Source organism: Rattus norvegicus, chromosome X (assembly GCF_036323735.1).
Source record: "Rattus norvegicus strain BN/NHsdMcwi chromosome X, GRCr8, whole genome shotgun sequence".
NCBI classification, from domain to species: domain Eukaryota; kingdom Metazoa; phylum Chordata; class Mammalia; order Rodentia; family Muridae; genus Rattus; species Rattus norvegicus.
In genome coordinates this window covers 19,141,821-19,156,180 of record NC_086039.1, presented here as the reverse complement: position 1 = coordinate 19,156,180, position 14,360 = coordinate 19,141,821, and the positions used below count along the sequence as shown (strand labels likewise).

Here is a 14,360-nt window from a genome sequence, read left to right as displayed (position 1 = left end):
GTGCTGGGCGCCTGCGCAGTGGGCCGGCGGCATCACGGTTTGCGGGAGTCGGGAGACCCCCGCCTCTGCCCCTCCGCCCCTCCGCCCCTCCGCCCCTCCGCCCCTCCGCCCCTCCGCCCCTCCGCCCCTCCGCCCCTCCGCCCCTCGCCCTCCGCCGCGCCCGCGCACGCGGTCCGGGTCGCGCGCGCGCACCCGCTCACCTCGCTCAACCCCTGGCGCGGCGGCAACAGCGGCGGCGGAGGAGCGGGCGAGCGCGCGCGCGATCGCGGCGATCAGGAGGGCGGGGACCGCGCACGGTCCACTCTGGGGCTGTGCGGAGGCGCGGGCACTGGGCTCCCCGCTCCGGGCGGCGGAAGCGGCGCCTCCAATCAGGCGGCGGGCTCGCGACCCTCAGCGCGCCCGGCCCGTGCTGCCCGCCCCGCGGACTGACTGACGCGCCGGCTCGCCCCCGCCCCCGCGTCCACCCCCGCCTCCTCTCCCAGGGCTCAGCTCAGGCTCCGCTCCTCTCCGCTCCACTCCGCTCCACTCTGCTCTCCTCCAGCCTCGCCAGGCCCTCTCCCTGCCCGCGGGAGCTTCTCGGCTGCGAGGCGGCGGCCAGCTCGCTAGGCAGCTGCAAGCGACCTCAGAGGCGGCAGCGGCGGCGGCGCTGAGGATGAAGTGCAAGCCGAACCAGACGCGGACCTACGACCCCGAGGGCTTCAAGAAGCGCGCCGCGTGCCTGTGCTTCCGCAGCGAGCGCGAGGACGAGGTGCTGCTGGTCAGCAGCAGCCGCTACCCGGACCGCTGGATCGTGCCGGGCGGAGGCATGGAGCCCGAGGAGGAGCCGGACGGCGCGGCGGTGCGCGAGGTGTACGAGGAGGCGGGAGTCAAGGGGAAGTTGGGCCGCTTGCTGGGCGTCTTCGAGCAGAACCAGGACCGCAAGCACCGGACCTACGTGTTCGTGCTCACCGTCACCGAGCTGCTGGAGGATTGGGAAGACTCGGTCAGCATCGGCAGGAAGCGCGAGTGGTTCAAGATCGAAGATGCCATCAAGGTCCTGCAGTGCCACAAGCCCGTGCATGCCGAGTACCTGGAGAAACTGAAGCTGGGCGGCTCCCCTACTAATGGGAACTCGGCCGCCCCGTCCCCGCCAGAGAGCGAGCCCTAGTATGTACCGCTGCCGCCCGGACTCCTGCCTGTCGCGTCCCCGCACTTGCCTCCTGCCTGCCAGGGGAGCACCTCTCCTGCCCTGTGCGCCTGCCCGCACGGGCAGGAGAGAGGCTTCTTTTGTTTCCTTGGCAGGCAGACCTCTGAATCACGCTTGCAAACTGTCTCTGTTGCCAGGCGCTGTTTGCAGACAATTTGCACGTTTTTCAGATGCTTTTCCAATCGCTTCTTGGTGACACTGTAAAAATCTTGCGGTCAGCCACAGCTGCATGGGATTTTGTGAAAGGTGCCTTAACTGCTTGCTCTGCTCTTCTTTGAGGGTGTGTGTGTGTGTGTGTGTGTGTGTGTGTGTGTGTGTGTGTGTTTGCTTGTGTATGCGTGTGTACACGTGTGGGTCTGTGTGTGCTTGTGTGCCTGTCTGCTCTGTGACGTTTTTGTTTAGATGGGTTTTTTTTTTCCTTTAAACAGCCTTAACATTTGTGTGTGAGTGTGTTTGTGTGCTTTTGCTGCCAGGCTTCTGTTTTTTTTTCTCAGTGGATGGGCCTTTAGAGTCCTAACAGCTGGTGAGGGGCGCGCGATCTGGAATGGGAGGGGGTATCTTTTTATGTTTTTCCTTATTTTCTCATTCACAGCCTTCACAGTGAATATGACTGGAGGGCGTCTCTCCACCAACATTCTAAATATGCTCTACAAACCTGTAATAAATATACATGGATGCTGACACTAACTTAAACATTTTATTCTATAGGTTACCTTTATAAAATAACTTGCTAAACAGAATTTAATATCGTAATTTTCCCCGTTGGTTCTCTGTTACATAAAACCCTTAAAGTAAAATTGTTGTGGTAACGCAAATGGTATTGTCATAGAAATGAGTACAGATGTGCTTACCCAAACAATTGCTTTTATAAACCAAGCATAAAATTTCATATCCTAAATAATAACGAATCACTGGCTATAATTTTCACCAATTATTCATTTTTAGTCACTGAATAGATTCTGTTAGTAATCTCAGTCTTAAGAGTCTACACCTAGTCTAGAGAAATCAATTCTTCTTTATTTACATATTGTATACATAAAAATACCTCTTATCTAAAACATGCCACACATATTTTGGAAGTTTAACAACTACACTGTGGCATTCTAGACAGCATAACACACAGTATCCTATTTTGACTTTTGAACTCTATTTGACTAAGTGAGGAGACTGTTGATTTGAGCCGATTTCATTAGCATCCTATAAAGTAAGTCGTTTCATTTAAAAGTATTTGGATTGAGCAGTACAGTGTGCTGAGATTTATTTTTTCATTCCACAGAGATTGTTTATGCAATTTTCAACCTTCCAATCCTTTTATACCAAAAAAACCGCAGGACGAGGTGCTGCTGGCCAGCAGCAGCTGCTAAACGGACATTTTAAATTCAATTTTATACAGACAGTTAAATATCCTTTTCAGGGGTCAGAATAGAAAAGTAAAAATGAAAGCATTTAAATAGAATAATTCCAAGTAATGCAGACAACAGAGCTGACTCAGAAACAACGGATATCACGTCTCTATTTTATATTCTCCAAAGTTTTGACCAACAGGTGTGATTTTCTCCCTGGAGTGGTTACTTGGTACCTATGTATTTTATGTGTTGAGTGCAGTGAAGATGTATAGCTGAAAAATTTCAATTTATCCCCTTCCCCTTCAAATCCAGTCCACTGATGCGAAATAATTAAGCCTTTTATACACGATAATAGGAATTTGCTTTCAGCACATTGTCTTAAAGGGCTGATCCCACCCCACCTGCCCACTGGACAAGTGCCTTTGCTTAGCCTTTCAAAAGCTTGAAGAAGCTATACTGAAGTGGAAATAAGTTTGACATCGCAGGGACAAGATGTATGTTTTGTCAATCAGATCATTTTGGCAAGAAATAGGGGCTTGAAACACAGCTAAAGATAATGCCTTGATCTGGTTTCACTTGAAAGAATTGGTGTAAGGCTTTATTTAGAAGCATCGGTGGAACCTGAAGTGTGTAAGAACAAGAACAGGCAGCTTGTAACATAGCAGTATGGGCAGCCTCACTTCTGAGACACATGGGTTAACAGCTTTGGATCTGGAGCTTTCTTCTTGTTAGATGGAGTTCCTTTATAAGAAAGAACAGTCTCTCCATCAACAATTGTTAACTGAGGAAGGGAGCTGAAATTGCTTAGCACCTATATAATACTAACAGCTAGCCAAGCTCCCCCACCCCAAGACTTCTTTTTGTGGAATCACCTATTATAGCTATGTTCCTAACTGCCTGTTTTCCTAATAGAACATGAACTCCTTGAGGATTAGGACCCAACCTGAATGCTGCATAACTCCAGAGCCTCAAAAGAGGGGCAAAAATTCGGAGACATTTGTCATTGATTCACATGTTAGAAATGTCTACTACTAGCGAATTCCCGAATTTTCTCTTTTAAGCTTTATAACATACCTGGGGGAATTTATTTCTTTAGCCTCTCACCTTTGCTTACAGTGGAACTACACTGGATAATTCACTGTGGGCTTTTCCAGTATAAAGGGTTGAAGAACTATACTAAATCCTCAGTAAATATTTGTTGTCTAGACTCTACAGGAATGGAGAAACCAGTAAAACCTTTATTAATCAGATTATCTTTTTTTAGGTGAATGGAATAAATGTTGTTCAGATTTACTTTGAAAGAATCAAGTATGTGACCCCAATGATGAATGGAATTGTGAAGCACAGGTGAGCTCTTTGACATCCCCAAGGACACAGCTCAGCCTATGCTTTTGGACACTTCTTTCCTGGTATTAACAATGGCTACTCTTCAGGTTGTTGCACTACCACTGTATCTGTACAGAATTCTATTCGGCACCTGTGGCCTTTTTGTGCTTTCGTCTGTATTTCCCATCAGATTTGACCGTGAATGCAAAGAACTTGCTTTCTTAGTCTTTTTATATCTAGCATACATTACTTGATATATGGTAGGCGTCACTGAATATTTGTTTAATCTTTTGTAATGATAATGAATGGTGAAACATCCCTCTTCTAATATCTCTAGCATATACGTGGCTTTTGTATATCAGGCGTTACAGAACTATTTCAAGGCAGCTGTGAGATAGCAAAAATTCTTGTCCATATGTCTGTGTTATCCCAGACATTATGTACCTCCTGCATTTGCCAAAATTTTGACCTAAATTTGACTGTGCCTCTTGACATAATTTCTCCTCTATAGAAAATACAGGAGACAGAGAAACAGTTTACAATATATCAAACAGATGAGATTCATAGAATCTTCTGACTTCAAGAAAACACAGGACAGATAATCCAGTTTCTTCAGTATATAAGTCACAATGATGAAAGGAAAGGGTGGGGGCTGAACCTGTGGGTTGAGATAAGCTTCAGAGAGTGATCAGTACCTATATGGATCTTATTTTGATCCTAATTTGATCAAACTATAAGATGAGTGAATTTATCAGACAATTAGAATATTTTGAGCATTGGCTGAATATTTTCACATTGATTATTATAATATTGTTGTTATATTGGAATTATGAATTCTTATCTGTATTCAAATATATACAGTTGAAATGATATAATGTCTGGGATTTGCTTCAAAATACATCTTGATATTAAATACACTGGACATCCTCAAACAAGATTGGCCTTTAAGATTGTCGAAGCTGAACGGTGATTAAATGATGTTCATTATATATGTTCATCTCTGCTTTTGTATGTTTGACATTTTCCATAATAAAAAGTTAATCAAAATGATTGGAAGTGTTGATGTTCTTCTAAGTCTAGAATATTAATGCGCAGGGGGGTGAGGAGGAAGAAGTTTATATAGTTTGGTTTTTAAATGTTGGCTCCAGAATACTACTCCTGGACGAAGATGTCAAATTCACAAAAATAAAAGGTGACGTGCCCTAGAATGGCTAGTTACAGCCTTGGTGTAAACCACTACTTGGAGTATTTATTTTTTTGTTTCTTTGTTATTTTGTCTTTTTTTTTTTACTTTATCCTACTGAAATAGGAACAGTTAAATCATTCCTTACAACTATTAGAAAATGGTAGTTGGTTTTGCTATGCTGAGAAGAGTTTCTGATGCCGTTTGCATTCTAGATCCTAGCAATGTGAAATCAAGGGCAGTGTCTCTAAGGGATAATTTTATAAAAACCCACATTACATTGTTTTAACAGGTTCTCGGGGAAACAAAACTCATTAGCTGTAGATGTGTATGCTGCCCACTGTCTAATATTTTATTAGAAGGCAGGAAAAACAAGAAAATAAGCAGTTAGGATTCATGACTTCAGATCACTTTCGAGTTCTGTGGTGGTTCAGATTCTGCAAAAAAACTGAAGACATGGATCCAAAGTACTAATTGACAGACTAGGGTCAATCCCAACATTAATGGGTTAAGAAGCTGGAAAAGCAGTTCAGGTGGCACTACAGCCTCCTTTCAAGGATGAAGATTTCTTCAGTAGGTAGAAAGCAACATGAAGCTTATAGCTTTTGTTCCTGATAGTTAAGTGTTTCTAATCCCAAGAGCAAGCAGTTGCTCCCGAATCAGCTGTTGTTTGGAAAAAGGGGAGATGAAAGTCTCAACCTTGGCGTCTTTCTCATGTAAGCTACTTACCCTGGTAACCAGAGTACCCAGCAAGAAAGCATCCTGATCTACCCCTGGAAGTTGTTTCCAAGATCAGGTCAGTTGATTTGAGAAGATTTAAAATTTGGAGGCAGCCATGGGAAACTTGAGGTGGTATTAGTGGTAAAATAGTGCTTTGGGGCCCAATAGGCTGTGTCTCAAAGCTGACTTGACCACTGATTGTCATGGCCTGTGCCAGGTAACTTTATGTCTGTAATCTCCAGTTTTTCCATCTGTAAAATGTACCAGGTATTTTTAGTTCGTATCTTTGCAAGCCACTGCTTCTGAGAAGCTCTTGAGAATTTGAGTATAGTATACTAGGATGTTCCCTGTATCTACCCTGTTCTGTCTTGTCGCAGATCTTATCCCTCTCTTATTAACCTTAATCAACTGAACTGTACGGTCTCCTGACTCTGAGCCTCAAACTGGGTTCTCCCTTATTCCCAGAGTCTGGGACATGGTACTTGTGTCTGTAAGGTGATTACTATATAAATGATTGTCTCAACTAATACTGGCCAAAGAAATAAAGCCCCAAGCAATCCAAAACAACTTGTAACTTTATCATGAATTTGATTCCTAGAAATTAAGAAAGCTGAGACCCCATAAGACACTATGATCTGAGACTGCATTTCTCTTTATTCAAGAGAATACTTTATAAATCATGATTTTATTTTCTCAGAGTTTTCCATTTCTTTTTTCTCCATCTTTATTAACTTGGGTATTTCTTATTTACATTTCGATTGTTATTCCCTTTCCCGGTTTCCAGGCCATCATCCCCCTAAACCCTCCCCTTCCCCTTCTATATGGGTGTTCCCCTTCCCATCCTCCCCCCATTACCGCCCTTCCCCCAACAGTCACGTTACCTGGGGGTTCAGTCTTGGCAGGACCAAGGGCTTCCCCTTCCACTGGTGCCCTAACTAGGCTATCCATTGCTACCTATGAGGTTGGAGTCCAGGGTCAGTCCATGTATATATAGTCTTTGGGTAGTGGCTTAGTCCCTGGAAGCTCTGGTTGGTTGGCATTGTTGTTCATAAGGGGTCTCAAGCCCCTTCAAGCTCTTTCAGTCCTTTCTCTGATTCCTTCAATGGGGGGAGTTTTCCATTTCTAATACATTTTTCTAAATTAGTTTCATAACCCATATTATGCAATTTTTCATTAGGTGCAAAATTAGCTCCACACAGCTGTATAAGATAACTCCATGGTTCTTCAAATGATTGAAGAACATGGTATTTACTAAACACCCTTGGTTTTTAGTCAGCATAACAACTGCTGAATAGACATAAAAATGCTAGTTATATTAGTTTAGTCTATAATACGTGACAGAGCAATCGGAATATGTAGAAACAAGCTCATCATACATATAATGTCAAGGCCTGACTTACTAGATACAGGGGCCACTTTTAGATGTAATGAGCTTAGGACTTGAACCACTACAAAGAATGAGCCACAGGGTTCACAACTACTTTGGTTCCTGTCTTGACCATCCTAAATGTGAAGACTGAAAAAATGATGATTGCAATGTAAATTATAGGATACTCTGTTGCAGAGAAGCCACTGTGGATTGGTTTTACATTCTGTAGCTCCCAGGACTCATCAGAAACTTGGCTGATAACCAACCAGAGCTTCCAGGGACTAAGCCACTACCCAAAGACTAAACATGGACTGACCCTGGGCTCCAACCTCATAGGTAGCAATGAATAGCCTAGTAAGGGCACCAGTGGAAGGGGAAGCCCTTGGTCCTGCCAAGACTGAACCCCCAGTGAACGAGATTGTTGGAGGGAAGGCAGTAATGGGGGGAAGATGGGGAGGGGAAACCCATATAGAAGCGGGGGGGGGTTAGGGGGATGTTGGCCCAGAAACCAGGAAAGGGGAATAACAATCGAAATGTAAATAAGAAATATTCAAGTTAATAAAGATAAAAATAAATAAATAAATAAATAAATAAATAAAAGAGTTTAAAAAAAAAGAAACTTGGCTGATAAAAACTGGTTCATGACAGGCTTCCGGGGTGGGGTTTGGGATGGGGGAGAGACAGCGGAGTCATTTAAAGCGTTGTCTCTTCTATCCTGAGATGGTTACTACAAGTTTAAGACTCAGAATATATGCAGTGACAAAGATGGTTCCCCTAAAAATACAGAATGAGCTCCAACACAAAATTTGCTTCCCATAAAAAGGCCAACAATATGCTATCACATTTAGATCAACCAGGCACTTGATTCATTACTTACACAAAAAGTGTTTTGGGGACAGCAGGGTGGGTGTGGAGTAGGGGAGCTTAGAGACCTTTAAAGCTGACCTGACATTTCTAGAGAAGGGAAGGAGACAGAGTTTTTATTGGGTTTGTGATACAGGACTAGAGTGATGGTCCCAATGCCCATGCTGTTTGCATGCTGTGGAACTCTTGGTCGCCAAAGGAAAGAGCACTCTGTTTTTATCTTAACTTGTAAGCATGAAGTAGAAGAGACATACTGTTTAAATGCTGTCAGCAGCCAAGTGTGTAAAAGACTTTATTATAGTTTATCCTTGATCTTAGTAAACAAAATATCAGAAAAGCAGTTTTCTTGATTAACTTTGGGGTTGCAGACCTGTTAGGATAGTGAAAGTTTCATCAGATGACTTGGAGTAGAGGGTTCTTACTGGGCATGTATAAGGCTGTGAATTCCATTATCAACATTTGAACAAAACTTAAGTATTGTACATTCCAACAAAGGAAAATGGCTTCTTTGATCTCAACAATGTCTGGAACTCTGAACAACCAAAAATAAAAAATATCTCGATTTATACTCAGGGCATCTACTGCATTAGCTACAGTAGAAGAGTGAACTGTTTTGATCCTTGGGGTTTTTTTTTTTTTTTCAGGGTCATCCTGATTAAGTGGTTACAAGTTCCTATGGCAGTGTCTGTGTTCATAATGTGCCCCAACTCCTATTTTCCTTTATTTGCTTGAACTTAAAGGGACTCTAGGTAGACAATGGATTTGGGAAAGGGATGAATTCATCCAGCACAGAATCTGTCAAAAGAACTTCGATAAAGGGGTATCCACTCTCACCCGCGTGTCTGATCTGTCACAAGTCCCAGCATCTTCCTTAAGTCTTATATGAAAAGGTTTGGTAGCTACAGTAACTGGAAAGTACTGCTTCTAAGACCTAGTTAAGGCTGTAAAAGAAGGCTACGTACTAAGGATCAGTGGAAACCTCAGTAGGAGATACCAATATGAAGCCAGCAATAGTTCCTCTAAAGAGACATAGCATTAGTTCTGGCAGTAGACATCATATGGCTCTCAAGGAGCAAAGCAGATATGAGAGTAGATTGCTAAACCTTCTCCAGTAATGGAGTCTCTAGCAATCATGTAATTAATAAGAGTGCTTGTAGTATCTACAGCCTTTGCTGAGATGATGAACTTTTTTGCAAAAGTGACATAAATGAGACAATAGAATTTACGGGTGAATTATATATTGCCTACAAAGCTGAAAAAGGCCTAAAATTTGTTAGTTTTAATGTAACAAGTGCTAAGAACATCAGTAGGTATTTTTTGACAGTGCCAGGGAGAAATCAGCCCTCAGTTTCCCAAATAATTAAGATATTTAAGGCATTGTGTTACATGCACACCAAGGGCCCCTCCTTTTCATAGGAGCTGCCTTTTTGAGAGTTTGTATAGTCCATTGCTCATATCTGGAGGTTCTGTTTCCATGGTTTTTGCAACAGTGAATCAAAAGTATTTTTAAAAACTGCACCTGTACCAAACAGGTACAGAGATCTTTTTATCTTGTCACGATTCCCTAAACAGCACACATACCAACTATTTAACATGGCATTTAGAAATGATTTAAATTAAGATGATGGACATAAATTTATATGCCAACATTATGTAATTTTATATAAGGCATTTGAGCATGTGAGAATTGTGATACCTCAATGGAAGAAGCAGCAATCCTGGAACCAATTCCCTGTTGATTCAGAGGGATAAATGTATGTCCCAGGTATTTTTACAGTAGCCTTTAAAAAGAGGGTATTTGTGCTCCTAGATCTAATTAGGTCTTATCCACAAAGGTTGCTTGAGATAGAAAAGCTGATGAACCATTCTTGGGGATTCTCCCTTTGGGACAAAACAAAAAATTGTGGCCAAGAGGCTGTTGATGTAGGCATTGAACAAGATTAAAAAAATCAAACTTGTATTAATTGTCACTTATATTGATCCCTTAATTTACACATTATATGCTAATCCTATGGGTCTTAATGGGTGAAACCATGGCATTAAGGCTATGATAACCAAGAAGATTCACTCTCTCAAGTTTCAGAGCTGGCAAAAATTGGGCAGTTAAATGGAAAAATAGTTGAAGCAATCACTTCCTTGCCTAAATAGTTCTTGTATAATGGTTTCAGTCCTTAAAGGTCCCATTTAATTATACACTGGGGCACAATAATTATATAGTTGAGAAGGAAGTTAACTATGGGCTTCCATTTCTTAAAGCCATTGTATAATGTGAAAGATTTGATGTAATTTTGATTGCTCAGTGAGTTGAAACATCAAAAGAGGGTGCATAGAGTCAGGTTTCTTATCAGCTGGTCTAGATATGGGCAGGTAAAGAAGGGAGAGAGGTTTAAAGATTTACAGCGGAGATGGCTATGATAGCATGCACCTCTTATCACAGTACTAGAGAGACTCAGGCAGGTAGATGGTGAGGGGCTGAGGCCATCCGGGACTTCATAGCAATGGTCTGTCTCAGAATGTGCAGACTAACAAAACAGCCATAATACCAACAAATACTTGGGAGCAGTCAAATCTAATATAAAAGAATGAGATTCTTTTTGAGCCTCCCCATCAGATACCTCAATTTAATTGTACCTTGGAGCCTATACCACATCTATTTTGTTTATTTAGGTAAGGATTGCTTAGCTAAGACCAGAATCTTAATTTAACTGTAACTTTTAGTAAGGTGTAATGAGAATTCTGGTTTCTTTAAAAACACAATAATAGTATGGGAATATGTTGCCATCTTAATTCCAGGTATGGGATATGAGGCTGGCTCACATAGCAGGTGACTATGATTTGCCTTATGCTCTAACGGAGGCCTGATTTTTCCAGCTGCAGATAGTTTCTGCGAGTGTGTGACATTTGGAATTCTGAGGACTCTCCGGAGAATATACAAATGCTAGAGCCTTGATAGGGGACAGTTTGGTTGCCTGTTGGTGGTTGGATGCTGTTGGGTGCCGGTTGTCAAGTAGTTGTATGCAAAGAGGCAAAAAGAAGAAATTAGATATCCTGATGGCAAAAACCAAACTTGCCTAAAGGAACTCAATGCCCCTAATCATAAGGAAGTTGTCTAATGATATCACTGCCCCTTTCCTCTTTATCCTGCTTTTTCTCCTACCTAGTGTTATGGGCTTTAAAGGCTGGAAGAACAGGGGTAGAGAACGGTGAAAGAAAAAAAGAACCCACAAAGTAGCAAAATCAGGCTACAGTAAGTTAATGGAGTCCATGTGGATGATGGGTCTCAGCTACAGAGTGGAAGATAGGCAAAGTGGTCAATCATTTTTGCAAAGGAAGTTTTCTCTGACCATCTAGAGTTGTTTTCTTTCCACAGCCACATAATTGAGAGTATATCAAGCATTCTATCATTTCTAAGGCTACTGATTTGACTAGCTTCTTATGTCCACCGATGCTCATCATTATAGTATCCCTTTTCCATGGGTACTCCTATGGGTCACAAACAGAGATTATGGATCATATGCAATGTTTATCTTCAAAGAGGCTGAGGCTTCATCAGAAGTGTCTGTGACCTTGGACCACTACCACATTGGGTTTTTTTTTTGTTGTTGTTTTGTTTTGTTTTGTTTTGTTTTGTTTTTGTAATAGGGTAGAACTCTGTAGCCCAGGCTGCCCTGGAACTCTGTAAGTAGCCCAGGATAGTCTGGAATTCCATACGTAGGTAGCCCAGACTGGCCTGGAACTCTGTATGTAGCCCAGACTGGCCTGGAACTCTGTATGTAGCCCAGACTGGCCTGGAACTCTGTATGTAGCCCAGACTGGCCTGGAACTCTGTATGTAGCCCAGACTGGCCTGGAACTCTGTATATAGCACAGACTAGTTTGGAACTCTGTATGTAGGTAGCCCAGACTGGCCTAGAACTCTGTATGTAGCCCAGGCTGGTCTGGAACTCTGTATGTAGCACAGGCTGGTCTATAACAGCCTTCCTGCCTCAGTCTCCCAAATACTGGATTTACAAGTATGAGGCAATATCCCTGGCAAAACACTGTTGTTAATTGTCTCTTTTTCCCATAATGGCCAGCAGACATGTGCTGAGGCAGTATCTAAGAACTTACATCTGATCCAGAAGCAGGAGGCTGGGTATGCGTGGGTGGGTATGGAGAGACATGGAGTTTAATTCTGTAAGTTCTATCACTCTGGAGAATCCTGACTAATACAATGTTCATGTAGATAATACACTATCCCCATTTAAAAGCAGCTCATTGTATATTTATCAGCTTTACCAGACCTTTATTTTCTTATTATTTGTGTCCTTCACATATTTGGTGCCAAGGTGAGGGCAGAAATATACAATGACTGTGGTGGTTTGAATGAGACTGGCCCCCATACACTCATGCTTGAATGCTTAGTTTTCAGTTGGTGGAACTGTTTGAGTGTGTGTGTGTGTGAGTGTGTGAGTGTGTGTGTGTGTGTGTGTGTGTGTGTGTGTGTATGTGTTAAATAATATAAACGTATATGATTTATTAGAATGACTTACAGGATGGTGTCCATCTAAGCCAATAATGACTGGCTGTGAATGGCAAATTCAGGAGTCTAGTAGTTGCTCAGTCTCACAAGGCTGAATATCTTATCTGGTCTTCTGTATATGCTGGAATCCTGAAGCTCTAATGCCAGTGAAGGAATGAATGTGCTGGCAAGGCAGGGACAAGCAGGCAAAGAGCAAAAGCTTCTCTCCTCTATGCCTTTGTATAGACTTCTAGCAGAAGATATGGCCCAGATTAAAGATGTGTCTTTCTCCCTCAAGATCTGACCAAAGGGGCTGGAGAGATGGCTCAGTGGTTAAGAGCACTGACTGCTCTTCCAGAGGTCCTGAGTTCAATTCCCAGCAACCACATGGTGGCTCACAACCATCTGTAATGGGATCCGATGCCCTCTTCTGGTGTGTCTGAAGACAGCTACAGTGTAGTCATATAAATAAAATAAATAAAATCTTAAAAAAAAAGATCTGACCAAAGGTGTGTGTCTTCCTACCTCAAAGGTCCAGACTAGAAGTGGACCCATTGATTTCAAACCAAACAAAACATCTCTCATAGGTAGGTGTGCCCTCTATTTCTGGATTGTTCTTCATTCCAGATGTAGTCAAGTTGACAACCAACAATAGCTATTGGAGACAGTAAAATGACCATTGTAGCCAAAAGTTGTCAGCTCCCTATGATCTTTGTCACAGCACTCCTCCCAAAAAAGGTGACACTAAGACAAAGGAACCAGGAGAAAACAACGTAAGTTATGTGGTAATTTTTCTCTTACCAGTTAAGTGTAGATGCCAACTCTATGATCTTAAAACATCATCACTTTATCCAGAGGTGCCTAGAATTGAAAGTCTCATTCCAAACTTCTGTAAATCAGGAAAGAGATCAGAAAACTCTTTCGTGACAGCCTTCCAGGAGAGAGAGGGCAGACCTCACATTGTCTCATGTTTAGATCACATAGCCTTCTATGACTCCAATTAGCTGTGGTTTAGGTCTTTGCCAATGTGGAAACATACAAAGGTATGAAGAGGCAATGAAAGGACTATTCCTCTATAAGCAAAGATCTAAGATGCCAGGCTAGGGGCATGGCTCACTTGGTAAAGTGCTTGTGTCAGAAGTATGAGGATCTGAGCTGAATCCCTACTATGTGCCTGATTTAATGATGTCTCTTCACAGGAACGAAACCCTAAGACAGGACAGGAAGACTGAAAGATCCCTTAGGCCCACTGGTCAGCTAATCTAGCATAATTGACGAACCCTAAATTAATATTAGAGGTCTTCTGTCAAAGTAGATTGCTCACATTCCTGAGGATGACACCTGAAGTGTTTGTACTCCAATGTCTACTAGTGCATCCACATGTACCTGCACTCACCGGAGCAAACTATTTACACAATTCTCCATTTATAAAGGAATGTATTTTCTTCCCTTTTTCGATTTGACTATTCATTCTCAATGTGTTTTGCTGCTTCCCTTCTCGTTAGCCATTTCATTCTGTGTGAACTTCACATTTAGCGTATACGGTTCTTTGTGCATTTCTGTTAGTGATTTCTTCCTCACTGGATTCCTCCATTCATCCAATGGAAGGGCTTCAGTTCCTTGGTCTTTTCAAATAGAGTTGCCATCACACTGAATGAAATATGGTAGACTCATCTGTCAAATTAAGATTAATGTTTGCATTGACATTGACAGGAAAAGCCATTCTTTAAACCAAGTTACTATAAATTTATTTTCCTCTGTGTCTTATGACACTAGTTTGTCAAGCGTTATGAAAATTCTATTATGTGACCGTGGGGTATCTGACGACTAGAAATTGAACTCATTTTTCTTTGTCTAGTTTCTCAG

The 14,360-nt window shown here is 42.3% G+C and overlaps 1 protein-coding gene across 1 annotated transcript; it reads left to right on the top strand.

Moving 5' to 3' along the window:
- The first annotated feature begins 203 nt into the window (after positions 1-203).
- On the top strand, positions 204-4,908 carry LOC134484128 (diphosphoinositol polyphosphate phosphohydrolase 3-alpha). The gene is made up of 2 exons (XM_063280520.1): positions 204-1,146; positions 3,797-4,908. Coding segments are annotated over exons 1-2 (495 nt in total). The 5' UTR covers positions 204-652; the 3' UTR covers positions 3,798-4,908.
- The last annotated feature ends 9,452 nt before the right edge of the window (positions 4,909-14,360 follow it).